Below are 25775 nucleotides of genomic sequence, written 5' to 3'. Positions count from 1 at the left end.
TGTGGAATTTAGAGTTACAGCATCCCAGGCACCTGTAGGGACTGTATGCATTACACGAATAGAAGTGCTTTGGACATAAAAGCGTACTAGATTGAGGTTACTCAGGCTCTAGCCTGGACTTCCATGAGATTAAATTCTTAATTGTAAGTGGAAAAAAATGTTGTTTGTTCATAAGGTTATGCACTTGGAAATACCCGGTTGTCTCCTCCTTCACCTCTTTCATACCCTTGTGGTCTTGCAGACTGAAAGCTCTGTGAGGCAGCTATGTCTTTCTCCTGTCTGGTCCTGCAAATATTTATTTTAATGACTAACTTTCCACGTGTGAATAGTGACATAAATGGATGTCATTTGAAGACACAAGTGCTCGCTCACGCAGGAGCACCATGGGTTCACACGGTGTTACAGCACCGAGCTGTGGCTCTTGGCGGGGCTCTGGGTGCTAATGCAATATGGAATAATGGTACCGAATATGCAACAGTGTGCAATGCAAAGAGCAAAGACGGGAACTTTGTCTTTTAGTGATTTCAGACCTTTTCTGTTTCTCGGAGCGGGCTTTGGTGCTGTCTTTAGACATTTGTCTGCTTGGATGCCTTGCTTTGGAAGAGTACGGTAGCTTTTCGTACATTTGTGCACCCAGCCTTCTCCTTACGGCTTCCTAATTGACATTTGGCGGGTAAAAAAATGGTGTTATTTGCAAAATTTTGAGGGTGGGGGCAATTACCATAAAGCCTGAGATGTGTTGTTGTTGTTGTTTACATACAGGTGAGGTCTGCCATAAATCCTATACTCAGTTTTCAAACCTTTGTCGTCATAAGCGCATGCATGCTGATTGCAGAACCCAAATCAAGTGCAAAGACTGTGGACAAATGTTCAGCACTACGTCTTCCTTAAATAAACACAGGAGATTTTGTGAGGGCAAGAACCATTTTGCAGCAGGAGGATTTTTTGGCCAAGGCATTTCACTTCCTGGAACCCCAGCTATGGATAAAACGTCCATGGTTAATATGAATCATGCAAATCCGGGCCTTGCTGACTATTTTGGAGCCAATAGGCATCCTGCTGGTCTTACCTTTCCAACAGCTCCTGGATTTTCTTTTAGCTTCCCCGGTCTGTTTCCTTCAGGCTTGTACCACAGGCCACCTTTGCTACCTACTAGTTCTCCTGTTAAAGGACTACCGAGCGCAGATCAGACAAACAAAAGTCAAAGTCCCCTCATGACCAATCCTCAGATACTGCCAGCCACCCAGGATATTTTGAAGGCACTAAATAAACAACCATCAGTAGGGGAGAATAAGCCAGTGGAGCTTCAACCAGAGAGGTCCTCTGAAGAGAGGCCGCATGAGAAACTCAGTGACCAGTCAGAGAGTAGTGACCTTGACCTTGACGATGTCAGTACCCCCAGTGGCAGTGACCTGGAAACCACCTCGGGCTCTGATCTGGAAAGTGACATTGAAAGTGAGAAAGAGAAATTTAAAGAAAATGGTAAAATGTTCAAAGACAAAGTAAGCTCTCTGCAGAGCCTGGCTTCAATAAATAATAAGAAAGACCACAGCAATCATTCCATTTTCTCACCATCCTTAGAGGAGCAGACTGCGGTGTCAGGAGCGGTGAATGATTCTATAAAGGCTATTGCTTCTATTGCTGAAAAGTACTTTGGTTCAACAGGACTTGTGGGGCTGCAAGACAAAAAAGTCGGAGCCTTACCTTACCCTTCCATGTTTCCCCTCCCGTTTTTTCCAGCATTCTCTCAATCAATGTATCCATTTCCTGATAGAGACTTGAGACCGTTACCCTTGAAAGTGGAGCCCCAATCACCCAGTGAAATAAAGAAGATCCCAAAGGGAAGCTCTGAGTCTCCCTTTGACCTCACCATAAAGCGTAAGGAGGAGAAGCCACTTACTCCCATACCCTCAAAGCCAGCAGCCCCCTCTGCGGCAAGCCAGGACCAGCCTCTAGATCTCAGCATGGGCAGCAGAAGTCGAGCCAGCGGCACAAAACAAGCCGAGCCTCGGAAAAACCACGTCTTTGGAGAAAAGAAAGGAGGCGACCTGGAGCAAAGGAAAGCTTCGGAGTCCTCCTTGCAGCACGCCAGGCCCACCCCGTTCTTTATGGATCCCATTTACAGGTAACGGACTATCTGCTGCCTTCTAGCATCCTTTGGTACAGGCACTTAGGTTTGCCAGGACCACCCGCCCGTAGATGCAGGACAACCCGGTCCCCTTCCCACCATCCCTGGAGGCGTCATCCCACCACCCGGGCACGGGGTGACCTGCACACCCCACCTCAAATCCGAGCTGCTCAGAGCAAACCCCGGGGCCGGTACTGCTGCAATTAGCAAGTCTTCATGACTGCCCTCGTTGCAGTGAGTCATTAGTTTAACCTGCGCAGCTTGGCATGCAGAAGTTGAATGTATTCTCTTACCCAGAAACCATCGGTATTGGATATTTGTATATTTACCATGTATTGGACACCGCTGGTTGCCCCAAATTCCTTTTCTTCCAAAATGCTGCCCACTCACCTTTACCGCCCTCTGCCTTCCCCTGGAAAGTAGAGAGCATCTCACCAGGGTGCCAGTTGTACACTACCTGAATTAAGTAGGAGTATCTCATAGGTCCAAAAAAGAACCAAATTTGCCCTAAGGCGTATAGAAAGTAAGGAAATTGAGAGTGATTTCAGCTGTTTTTTGCACTGATTTGAGCAATGGGTTGGTTTATCTGGGCATTTAATGAATATAATTGAAGGTGCAGTGTCCTTGTGTGTACAAAGCCTAACCAGTGGGCTAGTTAATCTGATCTACCCTGTGAAATCAATGGGAGCCTTGTCGTTGGCTTTGATGGGTGCACAAGCACACACTGTCAGTGAGCTGAGGTTTTAAAAACCAGTGGTAAAATCCTGAGCCCTCGGTGATTCCCAGTAGTGTGGAGATGGATCTCACTGGGATCTGGATTTCACCTGCATCATGTGTACGTCAGCCCCTCTTTGCCCTTCGCCTTTCTGCTTGTATATCTGTAACCAGCCAAAGTCATGCATCTAAATTAGTTTAGAGAAATATTAGCCATAAAAATATTTGTCTGTGATATAAATGACTGATTTTACAGCCTATTGTTAAAAAAAAAGAAGTTACTGCCATGTAAATGATGTTAATTTATTACTCTATCTGAAAAAGAAATGCTATGGGCAAAGTTTTTCAAGAATGCTCCCACATAAGACGACAGGTATGCATTATGAAGAAACAGGATGTGATGCTATTTACTGAGATGGTTTTATTCATGCCAGATTGATATCTGTATTAGACCATAGGTTTTCTTTGCGTCATATTAATTTTAAATGCCTGAAGCAGTGGAAATAATGATCCGTGTTTTATGGTCCTGCATTACAAACTAATGAAATCTGTACAAATCCTGGCAGCGTAGCACAAGGCCAGTTGTTACCGAGCCTTCCTTTGCTGTGAGTTACATCTACGTATAGACAACAGGATCTGTCCCTTAAACCGTACACATCAGTAACAGAAAAAAAGCAAACCCTCAAATTTCCACACTGCTTCTGAGTTATCCGTGCTGAGTTTCGCTGCCTAAATGCCCAACGGTCTTTGTTGCTGGCACATCAGATTCAGTGCATTCCTACAAGGCCGCCTTTCTTGCCCTGCTTGTGCGCGGCCATGCATGAGGAGAGGGTTCCAGGATGGTGGCTGGGATGTCTCGCATGGGCAGATGAGAAGGGACCCATTGCTCAAGGCTCCTCTTGCCTTGAATTCCTCTCCTCTGAGTGGAGAGCACACTCAGTTGCCTTATTTCTTCATAAAAGTGCTTGGTAGTTAGTCATTGGTTCCTGTTATACTTATTACCGGTCTTTTGAAATGGGATTATTTCCTATGTAAATGGTATCATCTCCCTTTAATTCGCAGCCCCCACCCGCAGTAATGAGTTGTGTGCGGGAATCGCGCGTTGACTATACTTCCTTATCTTTTACCGTTATCTCTGAGAAACAAATTACTTGATGTATAATTGACTATTTTAAACATGAGTAGCTGTATAATTATTAATATCTGAGACTGATTCATCACAAGCAAATCTAATTTTAACATTTACAGAGTAGAGAAAAGAAAATTAACTGACCCACTGGAAGCTTTAAAAGAGAAATACTTGAGACCTTCCCCGGGATTCTTGTTTCATCCACAAGTAAGTATTTTGGGAATTTTGATGTTGTAAACAAGCCTGTTGATGCTTCAAAGCAGGTGCAGAGAAATGAATGCAGTCTTAGTCATTTTTGGATTTCCTAAAACACACAGTTTTTGCTGCACCATTGTGGTGGAAAAGCATAAGCATTGTTCTGAGCTTCTTGATGTTTTGCAGATGAAACAACATGTTTTGATTATAGAGGAAGCCAGATTCAAACTACATGTATGTTTTAGAACTGTGTTCCTCCAAAACCGTAGCGTAGCTACCAACTCTTGCAGCTACCCATGCCTTCTTCAGCACTCTCCCATGCTCTGGGCCGTTGCGGTGGAGTCAATATTGACTACAAGGAGGCAATGTAGATTCAAAGTCAGGCCAGCAAAGCTGAGCATCCCAGTTGTCAATATTTAAGGACTCCCAGAAAAGAGAGAAAACCTTCCACCCAATTCTTTCAAGTCTTAGAAGCAAATGCTCCATCTCTTTTAGGTTGCCGCTGTGGGCTAGCTATAGCTTGTGCAGTGACTTTGTAGGATCCCTGCTCCTCTGTACCTGAAGACGTGCTATATGAGAGGGCTGCTGTCTTGTTCATAGGCCATAATCCTGCTGCTTATTTGCTGGATAACAAAAATTTAGGAGAGTGTCCCTAAAATGGGTAACAGCTGCAATGTGTATGTAGTATAGAAAGAGGACCTGTACACCAACTATACGTTGCTTTTCTTCAACAACACGGCACTCTCATTTTGTCCTCCTCCTCCTTGCTTAAGGAGCTTTTGCTAAAAATGTGGGTTAAATCTTATGCCTGAAATAAAATGCTCTGTGATATTTGCAAATTTGAACCCCTTGCTGACTACGGGCTGTTTCATCCTAATAATGACACCCCATATGTGTCTTGTATTTTAAGCACACAACCAGGAGCTGCTGTCTCTGGTTCAGCTTCCTCTAATTCCTGGGCAAACCATGCCACTAATCTGCCACCACTTGCCTTCCCCCCCCCTCCCCGCAATGAAGTCAACAGTTGTTATGTCCTAAGTTGTATGGAATATGTTCTGAAATATGGGACTTCTGGAGAACTGGGAAGAGCAGCTGATGGCATATGTAGTTGCAGATGCACAAACATAATGCTATTGCATGGGTGGAGAGTGCCAAAAAACACTCCGTTCCAGTTCCAATGCCTGAAGGAAGTAACGGATCTATTAAGTATAAAAATTGCTGAGAATTTATGTACAGGATTTAATAGCAGCTCAGCACCTCTTGCAGAGTTACCTTATTTGCCCAAGTTGCAAAGCAACAAGTAAAAATTCCCATTTCACAGCAGATAGTACTAATGCACAAATATGCAAACAGGAGCTCAATCCTCTTTGTGTCCCCTGGTGTAAAACCAGGCTGGTTCCTCTCCATCAAGTGAGTGATTCTGTTAGAGCAGCTAAGGGGCTGTAAATTAATAGTAAATTATTTAAATGCTGCAAGTTGGTCTGATGACGGCGGTAGGTAGCGTGGTCAGTGGGTGGGAAGGGAGGCTGTTTGGGTAAAATGCACCGTTAGGAGTTTGGCTGTGGTGGGCAGGGAAGGAGTTGGGTACTCTTCTACGTAGCGTTGTACGAGACTGAGTTACCTGGGGAACGGGAGGAGGGTTAATGGGAGTTAGGTGAGGATGGCGTAGGCGTGCAGGTGAAATGGGGACGTTGGGTGTTTTGCCATTAGCGGGCAGGAGGTCGGGATTTCACCCTTCGTATTTTTTCCTGGGGCGTTGGTTAAATCTGTTGTTGGTGCCCAAGGAAGGTCCCGGCGTGGTCACCGAGTCGGTCAGTGTGAGCAGGAGGTGTCGGATGCCACCTCCCCGCTGCGGTGCCAGCCGAGCACCCTCTGGCAGGAGGGAGGGTTAGCTGTGCACCTGCGTTGCTGAACACGTGCACGGGAGCACACAAATATGCCCCTTCTACCTTTTTGCCCATTCCTCCACATTCCTTATTGTGCAATAGGAAAAAAAAAAAAAAAATTCCTTGGTAAAGACTGGCTTTCGTTTTATCGCTTACCTAGCTGCTAGGGATAACGTCTTTAACTTGGTGTGAGATGGATGGATACAAAGGTCATGAGTGTAACATGCACTCTTAATGTATTGTAAAAAAACCCCTAAACCACCATCACATGTCCTGTCAAAAGAGTAAATGCCAAAATCTGCTTTCTTGCAGACTTTAATAGAAAGGAGTCTCCTGTTTGCAAAGGCAGCATTTGGCTCAGTATTTATGGAAGACTGGGGAACGACTTGCAGAAAAGCTGTTTTTCCTTTATAGTCCTGTTCACCCCTGTAAAAGTACAGGTGTGGAGTGCACTGCAAGTTTTCATTTTCTGCTGGCAGGATTTATCTGTGTTAAATATGAAAAAAATTGTTGTTTGTGTCCTACAAGTTTGTATTTCTGTAGGTGAATTTATTTCTGAAACTTGCTATCTGATGAAGCAAGAATTTATTTTTTTTTAACTGGATAATATGACAGCTAACAGATGGATCTTTAAAATAGGCTTCTGAAGTAGAAATTAAAGACATAAACTCTAGTCCTTAGCCTGTCCCTGCCTGGGCAAAATCCTTCCCAGTGGCAGTGGCCCAAAAGCTATGAAAATTAGATCATTTAACGGTATTTCACAGTAATCTGCCATTACAAGGATTGCATTTTTAGGGAGAGAATACCCCGATGCAGCAAATCATTCAGAATAACATCTTAATTAGTATCTTTAAATAAAATCTTAATTAGTAGATTGATTGCAATGAGGGTTCCAACGCAGGAATAATGTGTTGTTTTTGTTTCAATTTTGCTCCCAGTTCCAATTGCCTGATCAAAGAATTTGGGTAAGTTCATTGCTTATATTTTTGATTTAATCATTGTGAAATAAATTGCATAAGAAAAATATAATATGAAAGATAACTTACCACTCAATTATGGAGCATGCCACGCTTTCCTACAGAGTGTTGTAGCTGTAGTGGATAAATATCCTCTTATGTCAAATTGGCTTTATTTTTACCTACCTCATCTTGCCGTTTTTATTTGGTGAAGGCAATGGGAGCTTTACCTGAGTGAGGGTTTCAAAATGCAGTCTTTGTTTATATTTAAGTGAAATTGTTCCAAGCCATTTCCTTCAGAGATTGCAGTGAAATTTTCAGGCTGAAATCTTGTTAGATTGCAATAGTTATAAATATTTAATCTGCATTCAAGACATTAAAATACAGAGCCTCAGAGGACTTCACGTTTCTATCTTGCATTGACTTCAGTGGGAGTTAGTCACTTTAATAGCTTTGAAGTTTTGAGCTTAATTGCTCATTGCTGTACTTAAAGCAGAAATAAAACACCCATTTATTTGCCATGTTTGGGTCAAATTTGTCCTCTGTGTATACTTACATCGTCCCCCTTATGTGAACAGGAATTGTGCTTTTAGTACTATGGGATAAATTTGAGCTTGCTCTTCTATTTTTATAAAACGTTATTTATAATACATCTAAATTGTTCATGAATATAAAAAAGCTACAGCAACTGCTTTTGCAGATGCAACTCAGATAAGACCGTGTTTTGCTCTTACATTGCTGGCTGCTCAGCTGCAGCGCTGAACCCATAAATACTTGTCCCAGATTTTTCCCAACCTTTGGGCTTCGGAGGGGAGAGCTGGAGCCAGCCGGCTGCGGCTCGGGTCCTGACTCACTCTCGCTCATCACTCGCAGTGCGACGTGGACTAATTTCACAAGACAAAGCCAGAATTTCACAAAATGAGAGCTGAGATCTTCATGTACTCTTTCCCACGTGCGTCTCCGTACGGGGCTAGTGCAGGAGCCCTCAGAGGTGCTTGCAGATGGGCACATAGCCCTGCTCTCCTGCCTGCTGTGCACGGCACGCTGCAAAAGCAGCGATGGGCCTCTGCTTTGCCTACACGTGGCTTTTAATCTCATTTTCCTCCTGTAAAGCGATGGTTTAGGCATCTGCAAAAGATGCGCTAGGATCCAGAGGTGAAAGGAGCTAAGCAGGCACTGAAGGACTCCTGCGAGCACCCATAGACCCCGAATGAGCTCAACGGATAGGAGGTAGGGTCAGATGCCAGAGCACAAGAGGGTGTTCCCAAACATTTTCTCTGCAGTAGAGAGAATTCAGTGTAGCACGTGAAGGGGCCGTGGCAGGATTTGTGATTTGGCCCAGGCACCCTGGATCCTCTGCTCTCAGAAAAGTGCTCTGTTTGGGCATATTTGGGAAGGCAAAAAACCCAGTGCAGTCTGTTTCTTCTGTCTGCTTCCCTTGACATTGGCTTGGTCCTCAACTTTCCATCATCCTGCTTTTTTTTTTGTGAGCGTATGTCTCCTGGCCAGGCTAGTGCTTTGAGCAGCTGCAGCAGAAATAGGTATTTAAAACATGAAGTGCCTAGAGCAGGATGCTGGTTCCTGGATGAATCTTCATCTTGAGAGATTTGAATATGTCACACAAGCCTTTCTATCTCAATTCACAGTTGCACGTGCCATATATTTCAGATTATTTCAGATTGTTTTTCATTGTTTGGCAGGAACCCTATAGTGCAAATCAATGGGCAACACCCCCGCTTGAAGGGACCTTGATTTATTTAGTCTGTAGACTCTTTCAGCACCTTCTGATCCCATCAAGAGAAGGTGCTCTAAAGAGGTTCAGGCTTTATTTGCAAAAGCTTTATGGAGAATCATTGTAAATAATTAACATAATTTTACAAATAAATGAAAAGAAATTTGGTAAGTGCATTAACAAAGCTTTTATTTTATTGGGCTTATTTTAGGACACTATCCATTCTGTTAGATCAGCCAAATCTCCACCAACTGCATTAATACAAATAGAGTCATTCTGGAGCTATACTGCAGATCAGCAGGAGTTTCTCACTACTGCTTCATAAAACTCAGCCACGTGTGATAAGTCCTTGAACGTGAATATAGCTCAGCCAAGTTCCATGGCTGGATGTCCAAATACACACAGTTTCAAGACAACAAATTCGCAAGTCGTAGTTTTTAGAAAAAGCATTACAACTTGAACCGGGGAGGAAGAAATCCTGAGCTTTAATAGTTGAGTTTTCAAGATTTCTCTAAATAACACTAGTAAAAATAGAAAGCAAACATTGAACATTTTTTTTCCCATGAGTTACAGCCATAAAGTCAGTTGTTTTTGCGATAATAGCGATGAAGGAGTCGCGTTTGTAAAACATGAGGTCATGTAATTCATGACATTGTCTGCTAGATTATTTCATATCATCAGGTTATTCTTAAAAAGCAGCAGCAAAACCCCTTTGCTTTATTTATGCCACTTTTTCTTCTGTTGGTTAATAAATTTTAAGACAAATGTTCAAGGCCCCTGCTGATCATATCTTGCCCGTTGAAATGTTTATAAATACTTGTTTTAGCCGATTATGGTAATGTCTGCATTTTTGAGTCGGAGCTGGGGAATTGCGACTGCATATTAGTTTGCGTCAGTAGGAGGTTAATAGCCTCTCAGGGAGCGGGAGGGAGGTGGGGGAAAGCTGCTTCCTTTTCCAGACATCTGGACGCAGATAGAATCAACAACTCTTATATATGTAAATCAAAAGTTACTGTTCTATATAAAATACTGTCATTCACTGATCTCAGATTAGGAGCAGACATGACTTGTCCATAAGGCAATAGCTGTATGTAAAATATGTAATCGGATCTTCTCGCTTTCCTACCTCCTTGGAGGGCTTTCTCCATGGACATGGCAATTACACTAATCCCATCCTTGGGGTCAAGCGGTGCCTTCCTCCCCGTGTCCCGTTCAGGGATCGCCGCAGTCCTTGGGCAGTCGGCTGGGATGCAGAGCCCTCCTGAAAGCGCTGCGGGGTGGCTCGAGCTGCACGCCTGCCTCCATGGTGGTCCTCCGGGACCATCCCCGGAGAGACAAGGTGGCCACAAGCACCCACCTAACCTGCCAGGACAGATGCTATCGCTAACAGCTTGCTCCAGGAGTTGGGTGGATTGCTGACCAGTAGCATCTCCATGGTCAACGCAGCTCCTGTGGAGGCAGTTGTGATTTGCAGTCAGCCCTAACGGTATTTTGAAGGAGTAAGAGCTACTTTGGTTGTGTTTCAGCTGAAAGAGGGAGTTTCATTGTGGAAGAGGGAAAGTCATCCCCTGGGTTAATAATTAGTCAAAAAAAAAAAAGAAAAACCCTTGGAAAAAAAGGGTAAGAATAAATTAGTGATTTTTACAATCATTGAAGATTATCGGTGAGTCCACCTAGGGGTGTCACTGGGATCTGAACTGTGGCATATATCTGTAAATGGTATAGGAAGAAGCGTGACCAGGCAAAGAGCAAAGTTTGTGACTGTTTATTGAGAACAGCTAAATCCAAAGCTGACTATGAAGATTATGCAGAAGATTCACAGAAAGCTGAGTCACCGGGGATTAAAATAGCAATAAAACTCAATGTCAGTAAGTACCCAGTAACACTGAGGGGAAAGTGTGACTCTTAACTCGTGTCATTCAGGAAAAAGATCTTGAGGTTGATAGTTTTATGAAAATATCATCCAAGTGCTTAGCAGAAAGGAATTGAAAACATCATTATGTTATAGTGCCTTCAGATCTTGAATACAGCGAAGTCTCTCTCAAAAAGGACATAGTAGATTAGAAAAGACACAGAAAAGTGCAACAATGATGGTCAGAGGTAGGGAACAGCTTCCATACAAAAAGAGACTAAGTAGATTTTGATTTTTTCAGCTTGGGAAAGAAATGCCTGAGGGAGCTGTGCCCCAGCTCTATGAGACCATGAATGGTGAGCAGAACCTGAATGAGAAATGGTTATTCATTAGTTTTAACAATACAGAAAAAAAAAGAGGGGCACCTAGCTGAATTATCAAGCAAAAGGCTTAGAAGGAACAAAAGCCAGTATCTTTTCATATGCACCTAATTAAATTGGCGAACTCTCCTTGACAAAAACATAAATGGATTTGAAAAGGGTTTAGCTAAATGAATGGGAGCAGCAGTCACCACTGGGTGTTCAACACCACAGTCGAGATCCAACCTCCAGTTAAGGCTCTTGCATCTTTCATTGCTGGTGCATGACAGAAGGCACTGGGGAGAAGGTCTGTCCCTTGCCTGCCCTCCTGCACATCCCCTGGGGCCACTGCTTCAAACCAGGGTACCGGCTTCCCAAAAGCGTGTGTTGCAGGTTTATAATTCCTGCAGTCAGTGCGACAAACCCCGGATTTCTTATTATTCAGTTAATATTTTGCAAGTAGACTGATGAGCAGGGGCTGCCTATCTGCATATAAAGTCTGCAGGAGAGTTTGTTGTGGGTCTGAGCTGGCAGGATTTTATGGGCTGTAACAGGTCCATGCAGCCCAGGTGCCTGTCTTGCGATAGGGTATTGCATCCTGAACGCCCTGAGCTCCAGGACTTCTTAAGAAAATGCCCCAATTTTGGTTCTTGTGAGCCCTATCTCCAGCAGATAGTAACAGCTCGAATTATCCTGACAGCGGTGGAGTGCAACCGCCTTGTATTAGCACAGGCTTGGGGCCGAGCCTTCCCGTTGTTGCTGGTGCATTTCTTGAAAAATATAAATCATACCAGGTAACTACATAGATCAGTCTTTAAAAAAAACCCAAACAACAAACACAATAGTCATTCCTATGGTGAGAAACATATTTTTGGAAAGCGAGTAATACTTTAAAATAATTGGAAGTGCTTGCGTTTCCTCTGAATGAGGGATTTAAGATTAGATGCTGATTTCATACCTATTTTGGGACTGATGTAATCCTGGAGGCCGTGTTGGAGGTACCACTGATCTGCATCGCTGTACATTAGAGAAGAATTAGTCTCAATTTCTCCTCTGGAAAATCCTGGAAATAAGAACTAAAACGAATAAGCATGACTAAGCCATTTTAAATGTAAAGGGGAAAATAGTTGCTTTAATATATTACTGTAGGGGACCATGTGCATGAGAAATGGTGATCCAAAAATGATTTAAAACCACTAGATAATGAAACTGACTTGAATATTAAATATACATAAATAAAACATTTATTATACTTCTCAATGCCCTTATTATTCTTCACCACAAATATGTGCTATCATAACCCATGCACTGTCTTGTCACTGCTAATCAGCCGGAAGGCCAAAGGTCATTTTTCATTCAAACCATTTATTTTCCACAACTGCAAAATAGACAAATGAATTCTTGCGGGGAACAATTAGAAGGAATTAAAGGCAGTGGAAAGACTATTGTAAAAGCTTTAGGAATCAATTCTGACTAAAGAAAAAGATTAAGTCATGTAAAAAGAAATATACGGTAATGTTGAGTTGTATGGGTTGATAATGACATCTCGGTGCCGAGATAGAATTACCTCCTCTCCCAGCAGCATCATCATTACATATCTCACGCCTGTGATCAGTACATGTCAAAATCCTTCATATTGACAAATGTGCTGTCCACTTGCATCTGTGGAGAATGTTTTAGCAGCTGAGTGATTATGAATCAAACCCCAGGCTTACGGCCCCTACTGCCTCGCAATGCTTTCACATTTGTTGCCTGACAAGTAAATGTATCTTGACTTCCCTCTGAGATTTTTTTTTTTTTTTTTTTTTTTTTTTTTTGCACCGTGTTTGATGAAAGACATTTGGCAAATTGGCAGTGGTACCCTGTACATTGCAATTTGTACTCGGCATTAGGAATCTGAGCATGAAATGAGAGGGCAGGCTACAGGCTAAAGGGAAAAAAAACCCCACAACCCAAAGCCAGAGCTAACCAGCCTGTGAATAGCAATTCCAGGAGACAAACGTGCAATTCTGCCCATTCAGATAAAATTTTAAAAAAACAACAACTGTGCAACTCTTCCCATTGAAATAAAATTTTAAAATCCCAACATTCAGAGCAGTGTCTTAGGATTTTGAAGAATGGGCTGTGAAGGTGTTCTCAGCTGAGGAGCGTTCAGCATCTTGTCTTTCATATAATTTCCTCCTTCATTACAAGCAAGGTATTGCACAGGGCTCATGCTGTGGTTTTTATGCTCGGTAGGTGAGATCTTGGGTTTCTGTTTTTTTCATTTGTTTGTGGTGTTATGAAGAGGCAGATGGTTACTCTCAGCTGTCAGTAGGCTCAGCAGCAGTCTTGAACTCTCCAAGTGACAATGTTTGAGGTTTTGGAGCAGTATTTCATGATCAGTTCCAGACACCTTAAAGGAAACCATTCTTCAGAAATTATTTAGTCCCCACTGCCTGAAAATTACAGACAGCAAACCAAGAGTGGAGACATCCCAAAGTACATAGTGTTTACAAGCAACTAAAGGTAGAGCAGGAATATTAAGAGACTGTAGAAAAATAGGATAGGCATCTAACAGGTAATGTGAACACATAGCACCAAACCCATCAAAGCTTCATTTCTTATGGATTTATCTCATGGTCTTTGACTGTGATGGGCAAGAAGACTGGACTGAATGGTTGGATGTGTCTGGAACATTGACAGAGCCTCTCTGGATCTGGCTTGTTGAAGCCCTTGGTTGAGCTAGCGTGTTCATAAGGTTTCCTCTGCAATATTTGTCCTCTGCAAGTCGTTTTTAAAAAAAAAAACCCAAACTGTAGGAATTCAGTTATTGTTGGTGTATCTATTTTTTCTGTTGATTGGTCAAAAATGGCCGATAGTTGCAGCAGATGGGATGCATAGACTCATAGGCACACACCCACACAGCATGACTGTATAGACTGGAAATTTATAGAAGCTGAGGCTTAAAAATAGGAAGAAATGAACACTGGCTAATTTAGATTTTGTGTGGAAGCAGCTTTCCATTATAGCAATCAGGACAGGAGTTCTGCTGTATGCTGGCCTTGCAGAGAAACAGCACCCCGTTGTAGCAGTTACGGGTGTTAACGGGTGTTATTCCAAGTGGGACAACATCATGGCCACCACCTTACCTAATGTGCCCCATAATTTTTGAGACTGCAACTCTACATTTGCTTTTTTTTTTTTCCTTTTTTTTTTTTTTCTCTTGGCAGTGTATGTTCTTTGTATTTTGGGTTTCCGGTGAGGGCAGAAAGCTGAAGCCGTATTCACCGTGATGGGTTCTGTGCTATCTTCTGTTGCAGATGTCAGCTATAGAAAACATGGCCGAGAAGCTGGAGAGCTTTAGTGCCCTGAAACCGGAGGCCAACGAGCTGATCCAGTCAGTGCCGTCCATGTTCAACTTCCGCGCGCCGCCGAGCACCTTGCCCGAGACCCTGCTGCGGAAGGGCAAGGAGCGCTACACCTGCAGGTAGCCCCCAAATCGCCCCGTGGTACCCTCCCGGGCTTCCCAAATTGCCCCTACTCAGGCAGTTGATGGTCTTTCATGTGCCCAACGAAACATGGAAAGCGTTTTGCTTTGGGGTTCTTATTTATTAAATTACTGGTGTTATTAAATAACAAGTTTGCCCTGTGTCATACCAGTGTGATAAATGAGGTGGAAACTATTATATAAACAATTCTTTTTTCCCAAATTTTCTCATCACTTTCACATGCATAAGTGTGCTTTTATTATTGATTTTTTTGATCATAAATTACAGACGTGTTTTTTCTCAGGCTTCTGGCTATAATATCCAAAGGGATAAGTGATAAAATACATGACTTATTAGGACTTATGTGTACAGACTTAAAAAAAAATACAATGAAGATAGTCATTGTACATGTAACCAAAATGAATGGGAGCTTTGTTGAGGAGAGTAGAATTAGCTGTGTGGGTATTTTGAAGGCTTATACATCACGTTGTGAAAAATAAATGGGATGTTAAAAGTGAAGAGATGCAATCTTCAAAGTCATCATGTGGAGCAACCACCACCCTCATTCACTTAAAAGAGTGCTGTGTGCTCTGTCCCCATACAGAAATGGGCTGAATGTCATTAATAGAACTGGACCAATTATAAACTGAATATTAATATGTTACTTGAACGAAGGGGGAGGGCTCACAATAATTTTTTTTCTTGCCATTATTTTTCCCGTGACAAATTATCGAGTTTGGAGAATGCTTTTTAAATTGCATTATTTAGGTCTCTATATAATCTCCAGAATGCGCAGGCGTTTGACACTGGCATATCGGTTTATCTGATCTTTTTGAAAACATGTCACCTTCTGTCAAGACATGTTGTTATAGAAACATACCTTGATGGATTAGGTCTTTGAGTCTTGTCTGCTCTGATCCTATTCAATGCACAGAATGATGTCACATTTGCTGACACGTAGAATTGGTTGAAAGGTTTGAAATTTGCCTACATGGAGGCAGAAATCCCAGGCTTTAATAACAGATTTTCTTGATTCCAAATCTGAATGTGACCCATAATCACCTAGTGAGCTTAGAAATTTGGGGTGATCTTTAAAACTGGTATGTTTTCCTATATCCCTTGCTTATGCACAAGAACAGCTGGTCGGTGCCAGCAATTCCAGTCCCATTCTTGTGCGTGTGTGTGTCTCAGTCACTTGCATTTGCTGAATGCTTTTATTGAAATGTCGTTAACACCAAAGCAATGCCAATAATACCATAGACTAATTCAATTTGGGCTATGCATCCAGTGCAGCTCAAATTGGGATGTAGCCATTGAAGGTTGCATTGTCTTATCAAACCTTTTCTTATCACAGATACTGCGGCAAGATTTTCCCGAGATCTGCAAACCTAACACGTCACCTGAGGACGCACACTGGAGAGCAGCCCTATAGGTACTGCGACCCCTTACCCGTGTCTGTGGTGTGGTCAAATGAATAAAGCAAGGGAATGAGTGTTGAACAGCCTTCCTTGGCCAACTCCAGCCCTCGCTCCTTAGCATTGATGACCCAACGTTGCGTTTTGCTCTCTAACAGGGCTTTTTGTATTCGATGATGATATTCAGCATTGGAGCTGCAGAGACAGGGCAAGGTTTTGGTCCTAGCTAGCCCAGGCGCCATCCACAAGTCCTGCCTTTGCCTCGCGGGATAGCTGGTGTTTCTACACCAGCATGGTTGAAGTGATTTTCAATAGGGCTTATGGTCACATTTTCCCTTGCAAAAATGTTATTTTTTGTAAGAGCTCTGCAGTGTTATTTGCAGCCTACAGCTGGGTGTTTCGTCAATCATCTGATTTCTGAAAGGTCTTGGATGCAAAGGCGTTACTGTATTTATTTGTTTCCTGCTGAATCTGGATCCTTTCTGAGGTCTGCTTAACCAAAACCCATGTGGGTGTACTCTCTTGTTGATAAGAATATGTATGTGATATTGTATCCAGGACAGTCACATGCAGAAATGTGTATAGAAGCTTCACCTTATTGAAAATGAAAGACCAATTTAAATCAACTGGAAAGAAGCCAGTTCATGTTCCAGTAAAACAAATGCACCAATTTCTGCATTTTATGAGCTGTAAAGAGCAGAGTAAGCTCATTGTTTGTGAGGAAACAATATGTTTTTTGCCTTTAGTCTCTTTAGGAAATGAGATTCACATCTAATTTTATTGAAGGAAGGTCTTGATGCATGTTATACCCGTCTACTACATAAAAGCCACAAGCGATTAGTAGCATAATGGACGATTTCAGCACACAAAAAAAAAAAAATTTGACATCATTGACAAGCATAAGAGAAGCACGGGAGAAGTAAAAGATTGAAAAACTAAAGTGGTGAAGACTGTTGGCTAGTTGCCAGCCAGAGAATTTGGAATAGTTATAGTATGACTTAGTAATGGCTTAAAGAGCAATACAGTAAAGGCTTTAGGGACTCCAAATCACTATAGAGTATGAAAATTGATGCCTCTGGTACCAGAGTGATAGACTAAACTACTCACATTGGCACAGTATTAAAGGTTGGGATTGTTTATTGCTGGTTTTTGCAAGATAACCAAATTTCCTCTGGGATTAGCAATCGAGCAAGCTAATTCCTCAAGAAAAGATTTAATCACACAGTATAATTTAGAATAGGAAAAGAAATAGCCCCTTTTTACCTTATTTGAGCATTAGAAGAGATCTGTTTCATGTTTTTTCCAAAAGTGTTTAATTGTATTGTATTGGCAGCACATGAAACAATAGAGTTATTGCTCTACTGTTTTCAAACTTCCCAACTTTGCGTGCAACAGTTTTAAAAACATGGGAATCAATTACCCTAGCTAATTTGATGCTGTTAACTCGAAATACTATGCTTATTCCTAAAGGCAGTATTTAAAATAGAAAGCCTAATATGAATTAAAGCTAAAAAACCCACTGTAGAAGTGATGTCTCCATTCCAAGAGCATGGCTTTCCAGTTATTCAGCCAAAGCTTGTCTTTATTTCAGATAGGGTTTTGCCTCAATAGGGACCAAGGAACGGCAGTTGGGTACTGACACTGAGCCCAGAAGGCGCTTCATGTCTCTTAGAACAAATATTACACTTCCAGCTACTAACAACCCCTTTTCTACCTACTTGTTTTGGTTTTTTTTAGATGCAAATACTGTGACAGATCCTTTAGCATATCTTCTAACCTGCAGAGACATGTCCGTAACATCCACAATAAAGAGAAGCCATTCAAGTGTCACTTGTGTGACAGGTGTTTTGGTCAACAAACCAATCTTGACAGACATCTAAAAAAGCACGAGAATGGGAACATGTCTGGTATGTATGCCTTTTCCCTCTCCAGCGTGCCCTATGTACCACCAGCGTTCATATACAGGGACTGCACGTTCACTTTCAATGCTGCTGAGTGTCAATAGGCACACGTTGCTCTGTGCCGTCTGCTCCGATGAGTGGGGTTTTGGAAAATATGTAAGTGCCTAAGCTCTGCTGACATTTAAAGTGCTTTGAAAATCCCAGCATAAACTCTACCCTTGTACAACTTAATACCACTGGATGATGTCCTTTCTTTTGGTTTTAATTAAGCCAACCATAGCATTTTGAGAACAGACTGGGAAAATTGATTTAATCCCATCTCCGCAATCACTTGGCTCTCAATAAGAGTCCTAGATTTAGAGTCTCAGGGGGCACTCTAAAAGATTTTCTTGGCACCTTCTAAAATATTCCCACTGTCAGGAGCTGAAAAGCACTCGCTATTATGGAGGTAATGGTGCCTCCCAAGCCCCCAAGCAAATCGGTCACTGTACAACAGCAGCAACGGCAGCGGCAGGTAGTGGATGTCATTGGTCTGGTTTAGGAATCTGCAGGGTTTAGTGAAAACCCTGTCTGCAGTCTTTTCAGTCTACGTTTTGCTCCACTGGAAATAACCAGGTACATGCAGGGAATGCAGAGCTGTCTTTTCCCCGATGCTCAGAGAAAGACGTCTGTCACTGGTCTCTCAGTGCTAATGAACCTGGGTGATTATGTCAACGGCTGCTCCATATTTTAAGCAAATCTGCATAATTAGTAGCTAAAATGAAATTCCATTTGCTCAGTTCAACCATTGGTCTAACACAGTTATTGACTGACAGTCTTGGAGTCGCAAGGGAACAGGAGGGGGATGTTGAAATAGATACTTGGCAAAAGCAATTATAAACCATGGAAATGGCACCCAGCATGCAAGCAGTCGTTTTGGCTGGAAACCACTTTCACCCCTGGATAATAATATTTCCCTTCTAATTACCGGTTTTACAGCCAATAGATCACTATGACCAACTTTCCTGGGTCTCACCCATTTTAACCATTGCTTCAATTTCAGTTTGATTTAAATGGTTAAATATAGAAAATGTGAAGGAGTAACAACAGAAGTCCTCTATTTTGCTTTAAGGTACTGCAACATCTTCACCTCACTCAGAACTGGAAAGCACAGGGGCAATCCTAGATGACAAGGAAGACTCTTACTTCACAGAAATTAGGAATTTTATTGGAAACAGCAACCACAACAATCAGTCCCCCCGAAACTCAGAAGAGAGGTGAGTAGCACCTTCCTTTTGCTACTCTTCCTTTCCCAGGTTTGCTCACTTATTAAACCTGATTTTTCACTTGTGATGATGTCTGGAGCCAGACTTATTTAGCAATCTGGTTGCTTCAGCTTTCACCTCGGTGTCTTATGAAAAGAAATGTGTTGATTCCCTTCCCATCCTGCGCGAACATGTTCCCGGTGGCAGAGCTGGACAGAAGTTTCCATCTATGAACACATTTCTCCTCATATCAGGAGCTCTCAGTTTCAAGTTCCCATAAATAAGTCTGTTGAAAAATTCCCTCATTTTACATTCACAGCAGAACAGGTGAATTCTACATCCTGTGGCTAAATGTAGAGATTTAAATGTGATTTAAATGTGTAATTAATAAAGTAGACTAAGCTAAATTCTTGGATCAAATGAAATATTATAACTGAAAGTCCTTTCCCGTAAGTAACTCAATCCCAAGAAAGATGCTGACTAGCAAAAAGCCTGTGAGGCTGTGGGTAGGCGTTGGTAGTCCACAGTGCTCTAGCATGTGAGACACTTTTTCCTACCAAGATTTATTAAGTATATGGGTGTTTCAATTCTTCTGAACTAACAGAAGAGAGACCACTTCTAAATATTTTCAGCTAATAAAAACACAGCTAAGCAGAAAGGGCTGTAGCATGGATACGCACATCAGCTGTACATATTTCTTTGAGATTGGTTTTGCATTATGCGTTATTTGCGCTTTTGAATTGGCATTACGTTATCAGCATCAAAAATTTCTTACTGTTGGTGACAAACTTCACTGTCTTCTCAATTTCCAGATGCCTTTCTGAAGGGATAAAAATGGTGGACATAACACAATTTCCACAGAAGTATTGGATTAAGTGATTACATGCATATTCAAATTTCATTCCATCTTGATTGGCAATGAGGGCTTGGGATTTTTTCCTTGCACATCTGGTCTCAACATGTCCTCTGACAGGAAGTCAGCAAAGTGGAAAGGTTGCTGGGTTGTGCAGTGTTTCCTTTCTAAATTTGGCACTTCAGACTGCTCTTGATGGATATTTTATCCCTGGCAAATTGCTGCATTTGAAAGCATAATTAGAGAATCTGTTTTCTTAATCACATGGGTTTTGTTACTTTGGTTGTACTCCATCTCCCTTTCATTTCTAGCAGCCTCAATTGAGCATAACAAGCAAGTTGGCAGCCCAAACTGTGCTCAACAATTTCTTATTTCTGCCTATTTAAATAAAAGATGATAAAGAGATATTGCTCTGATTATCTTAGAAGGGGGTGGCTGCTTCAGCTCTCCCGACTCTGCACAGCCTCAGATTTTTTGATAGTGTGATATAAACAGACCATTCCCTGGCTTTTTTTTAATGCAATCCTGAACTCATGACAATCAGCTGGAATTTGCTCGGAAAATAGATGAAACTCTATTATGTTTAGGAAAACGATGCTATTGTTGTATAAGAAACCAACTTTCACTTGTGTATGGTCCATAAGAAAGTACGTCTGTTACAACAGCAAGTCAAATGTTAAATACCAAATAAATTGCTAGGGTTCATCCTTATCTTGCTCAAACTTTTGATATATTCCATATTGTCCCGCACAGTTTGAAGCACACGGAGTCTAAAGCAAACTGCGGGCAGACAATAAAGTTTCCATTTTTATAACTGTATTCCTGGAAGAGTAAGGACCTTTTGCACAATGAGAACAATAGATGAATCAAGGCCTTCGTGCTACATAACGCAGAGGAGCAGATATGCTGGTAGCATGAATTGTGTGGCTCCACCAAGTGCAGCCCTTTTACACCACTAGTACCTCTGGCCGTGCATTTGTCGACATGGCGGTGCTGAATTTCTTTAGCTCTCATTTAATGTGGTGAACACAATGCAGCCGCAGATGCTCGGAATCCTAGAGGGTTGAGGCCGTTAGCAAACGAGCCCCTACTTCAGCATGGGTATTATGTCCTTGATAAAATCCCGTAGGAAGTAGTTAAGAGAAGTCATTGTCTGAAAGCAAAGAACAACGTAATAACAGGGGATAGACCAAATGGTTTTCCATGTGCGTATTGCTATAATTACTCGTTTAATAAGAATAAATGCACTTAAAATGCTATACGGCCTTTCTTTTCATTACTTCTTACCCTTCAAATCAGTTGATAATGTAGTTCAGCATGGAGGCAATATTGCAGACCGCTCTTCAGGTCTTCAGCTGAAGTCCCTTAGGTTCCCATGTATGTAATCCATACCTCACTGAAGTAGTATGGCTTCCAAATGGGTGGTAGTGTGCAAAATTAATTATGCATGTAATTTTGACTTTAAAACTCTGAATGTGGTATTGGATGTCATTTTTGAAAATGCTGGATCTGATTTTCAGAGTTTCTTGGCCCCTACAGCTTCTGTTAAAAGGCAATGAGTTGTTTTGCCCAGACTACATATATGATTGGAAACATGAGATGAAATAATGCGTGAGAAAATTTGGAATGGATATCTGAACATACCTCCGCTTGAACAGTAGTTTTAGCAGGATAACAGGAAAATCCCATGCTGATGGTACTGTAACCTCCCACTGATTTTTGAGTGGTATTTTCTCCAATACTGCCTAAATGTCTGAAGCTAAACAAGATATTAAATACAGAAATCACTTTATTCTACTGGGACAGATCCTTTTCAGATCTGCCTCTGACAATCTGCTGGTGAGGAGCTTTCATAACTCATTTGTGATTATTGCCTGGGTTTGTTCTGGTACTTTCAGAATGAATGGCAGCCACTTTAAGGATGAAAAAGCCATGGTAGCCAGCCAGAACTCGGATTTGCTGGATGATGAAGAGGCAGAAGATGAAGTAATGATGGACGAAGAAGATGAAGAGAGTGAAATTGCAGGGAAAGCAGTCAAAGAGCCTGTTACGAGTGACATGCACGAGGGGACTCCAGAGGAGGATTACGAGGAAACGAGTACTTTGGACATGAACTGCAAAGCTTCCCCTGGCAGGTTGGTTCCTTCCGAGTATTGGTGTGCCTGATACGTGAAATAAAAACAATAAACCATACAAGAGTGCCAGCACCAAAGTGTGTGCTGTGGGAACCGGTCCGTGGTAGCCAGCTTCCCAGTTACGATAGCAACGTGTGTCTGTGTTTGGGTCAATACCAGCCCTGTTTTCAGTCTCTTCTTGCAATCCGTAGCCCTTAAGAGGAAAAATAGCTGTGCTCAGGGAACTATTGTCAGGTTCTGGGTGAGACAGGAAACATTCATGGGAGGGACTTTATCTGCTCCATAAACTGATCTGGGTCTCCTGTAATGGTCTTGTGAAAGGCTGAGGAGACACTAGGAGAGAGATGACCTCTCCCTCCCCTGCCCCTGCTGCCCACCCTCTCCTTTTTAGAAAAGAAAGGGGAATTTCTTTTATTTCAGGACCACAGTTCCACAGGGCAAGGTGGTTTATGAATGTAAAAAAGGGAGAAATGGCTCAGATGTGTAAATCTGAGAGAATGAGGGAATGCAGAGAGGATTGTTTAATTGACATTAAAACCTCTGTGGTGTTTTTGTAGGTATAAAGAGGAGGAGTATAATAAGACTGGACTTTCGGCTTTGGACCACATAAGGCACTTCACAGATAGCCTCAAAATGAGGAAAATGGAAGAAAATCAATATAGTGAAGCTGAATTGGCAGCTTTCAATACTTCCCAGCTGCCAGAGGACCTAAAACAACCATTGTACAGGAAATCCAAATCCCAGGTAAAAGCTTAACTCAGTTAAAATGTTATTGTCGCCAAATACCCGAAGGATTAAACTGTTAGTGTGTGGCAGGCAAGGTCGTTTCAGCTTCGTCAGACAGGGCTGTGCTCCATGTCCACAAACCTCAGCCTGCCCCGACCTCCCCCTGCGCTCCTGCCGCACCAGGGAGACATGGCAGGGTGCTCTGGTCCCTGTATAATGCAGGATTTTCTTACTTTTTTGCTATTTCTGCCATCCGCAGAAATGCCATGATAAGAAACAGTCCCACTCTGCTTTCAGACAGCCAGCGTGGTCACACTGATGCTCTGGAGTTGAGCTGCAGCCTTGCAGGGGTGTGACTCAATCTTCTGGCTGGCTTGGCTTTTTGGTGTTGTTTTTTTAATATTCTGTTGGATGTTACTGCCTCTAGGTCCTCAGCATGTTTTTAAAACAGCAATAACTAGACTGATATCCTAGTGCTATTTCTTGAAAATTTTTTAAACATTAATTAAAATGGGTGTCTTTAGCCCCTTTAAAAGACTCCTGTTTTAAAAGCTGCAGAATATGCCTGCAGAAAAGGTCACCAAAGGAGACTGTGGTATTTGGTGAAATACAGGACCAGCCAAGGGATAATGTGATTCCTCAGGCTCTTGAAAAGAGCCTCCTGTGCCAAGAATCTAAAGGCACAGGAGACTCTGGGTGCTTGTCTACTATGAAAGGTTTCTCAGAGCTTCGTGAAGCCAGATGAAAGCAGAAATTATTATTACTATTAGTGAGTCAAAAGTGTCAGTAAAAAGGTTGACAGTGGTTTTACCTAATGCGTTTTGATTTTTTTAAAATAAGTTGAGAATAGCAGCTGTAGCCTAAACGATGCCCTAACTGCGTAGGGGTGGCACAGGTCCAAGCTCAGATCCATGCCGCGGAATCATGACCTCTTCGTCCTTCTTCTTTCCCCACCCAGGCATATGCGATGATGCTCTCTCTCTCCGACAAGGACTCCCTTCATTCTGCATCCCACAGTTCTCCCAATATGTGGCACAGTATGGCGAGAGCCGCTGCAGAATCCAGCGCCATTCAATCCATCAGTCACGTATGACAGTGTGAAGTCTTACCGAGGATGGGACCAAGTCCAAACCAGTAGCATGGCTCTTTCATATATGACTATTTAAAAGACTGCTGAGCAGAATGCCTTATAAATCTGCAGGGTCACTCATTTAAAGTCCAGTGACCTTAAACTGAATAATTTTAAAAAGAAAGAAACTATTTATTCTCAATATTTTGTTTTGCACAGCAAAGGCAGCTGCTGACTTCTGGAGGATCAATGCGACTTAAAAAAAAAAAGTTTCAGTGGATTATGTAAACCAGGGCCGGGAAAAAGTGTCTTCCAGTTCACCCGGCTTTGAGGGGCAGGGGCAAAAGGGTTAAGACTGCATTGATACACACATGGGCACTCCTTTAAAGTAGGAACTGAATTGATTTTCTTTTTGTATAAGATAGTTTGACACAGGATTGGGAACAGTTGCTTTTATGTACAAATCTCTTCATTAAAGCTTTATGCATTTTAGCCCTTCAAAGAAAGAAACTAGTTCTATCAAATGCGCACTATCCATCGTAAATGTAGAAAGAAGTAACAGGGAATATTTTGTTCTCTCCGTAATTCTTTTGCCTTCTCAACTGCATTGTTAAAAAAAAAAGGAAAAACAAGGAAAAAAAAAGAAAGAAAAAAAAAGAACTCTGAGAAACAATACATAAGAGGCTTGTGTATATTGTAAACTATGAATGTTCACTACTCCAAGAAGCTAAATCATCCAGATAATTCCGTGAAAGCACCGCGTTCATCGACAGCACCACTAGTTCAAATCATTGTAAGGAGATTTTAATTTTCGACAATCATGTCACTATTTTGTTGTATTGTTTCCTTTCCCCCCTACCCTCTAATTTCTTCTTTGTGTTGTGTGTACCATGTATTTATTTGTTGGCAAACGATTGTTTGTTGATTAAAATAGCACTGTTCCTATAACAAACAGCACTGCTCCAGTCCCCCACTGCGTTACGATGTAAGGCACCCATGTACTTCAAAAAAAGTGAGGTGAACTGATCTGTGTATATGGGAGTGCAAAACAGTGTTTGAAATTTTCTTACATTCCTCTTTTATTTTATTTTTGCCTTTTAATGAACTAAATAACTAATAGATGCGACTTAGGTTTTTTTTGTAATACAGTAAATTGATTCGATTGTATAAACAGTTATAATTTCTTCATGAAAGCATGATTCTTCTGATTAAAAAACTGTACCCAATATTTTATGCTGGTTGTCTGCGAGCTTGTGTGATGTTATGTTCATGTTAATCCTATTTGTAAGATGAAGTGTTCCAAATTTATGTTTTAAAAAAATAAATAAATGACGGAAGGTATTCAGTTATTTTTTGGGGGTTTTTTTTGGCCTTTAGTGAGGGACCAGATTTATTTTTCCTTTTGTTTATAATCTCATTTTGAAATAATCGGCAAGTTGAGGTACTTTCTTTAAATGCTTTGTACAATGTAACTGTTACGCATTTCAGTACATTACTATGGGAGGATCAACTTAAAAAAAAAATAAAGGACTACAAAACTGAAGGGATCTTTTTCCTTATTGTCTTGTTTTTCTCTGGGTCAGGGCAAAAATGGCATATTTCGTCTGCAGTCTGGGGCACAAAGACTGTGTCTGTGGGGTCATGACGGTAGGGGGAACCAGAGGATGGGGGCACTGTGAAGCATCTTGGACTTGGTCATGCAATTTAGGACCCAATCCAGAGCCTCTCAATAGACCATTGGAGGCTTTTAGATCAGCCCTTTAAGGTTCAAAACACTACCTTGGAAAAGAGAACTATTTCATTTTACAAGAGGGATTGGTGCAAGGTCACCTTTGAATGCTGTTGTGGAGCCTTGAGCTCGGGCTGGTGATGCACCCGCCCGCTGATCATGGGGATGACATTGGGAAGCAGTGGCTTGGCTGGCTAATAGCAAAAAATTGTCTCACCAGAATGATAAAAATCCATAGTTGAGAAGCTAAATGGACCTCCAACTGCATGCAATGAGCCTTTA

The 25775-nt window shown here is 41.8% G+C and overlaps 1 protein-coding gene across 5 annotated transcripts in view; it reads left to right on the top strand.

Moving 5' to 3' along the window:
• MECOM (MDS1 and EVI1 complex locus) overlaps positions 1-25311 on the top strand; it is a 344986-nt gene extending 319675 nt beyond the window's left edge. For 3 of the 5 annotated variants that reach the window (XM_075031356.1, XM_075031354.1, XM_075031359.1), the window contains 10 exons: positions 763-2125; positions 4091-4178; positions 6991-7017; positions 14254-14420; positions 15776-15853; positions 17574-17743; positions 18849-18993; positions 21733-21969; positions 22527-22713; positions 23654-25311. In XM_075031356.1, the coding sequence (XP_074887457.1) occupies positions 763-2125; positions 4091-4178; positions 6991-7017; positions 14254-14420; positions 15776-15853; positions 17574-17743; positions 18849-18993; positions 21733-21969; positions 22527-22713; positions 23654-23788 (2597 nt within the window). In that variant the 3' untranslated portion in view covers positions 23789-25311. The remainder of the gene's footprint in view (positions 1-762; positions 2126-4090; positions 4179-6990; positions 7018-14253; positions 14421-15775; positions 15854-17573; positions 17744-18848; positions 18994-21732; positions 21970-22526; positions 22714-23653) is intronic. The other 2 variants (XM_075031358.1, XM_075031357.1) reach the window with 1 other exon arrangement.
• Positions 25312-25775: the final 464 nt, after the last annotated feature.

Source organism: Buteo buteo, chromosome 7, assembly GCF_964188355.1.
Source record: "Buteo buteo chromosome 7, bButBut1.hap1.1, whole genome shotgun sequence".
Lineage (NCBI taxonomy): Eukaryota > Metazoa > Chordata > Aves > Accipitriformes > Accipitridae > Buteo > Buteo buteo.
This window is presented reverse-complemented; position numbering and strand designations above follow the sequence as displayed.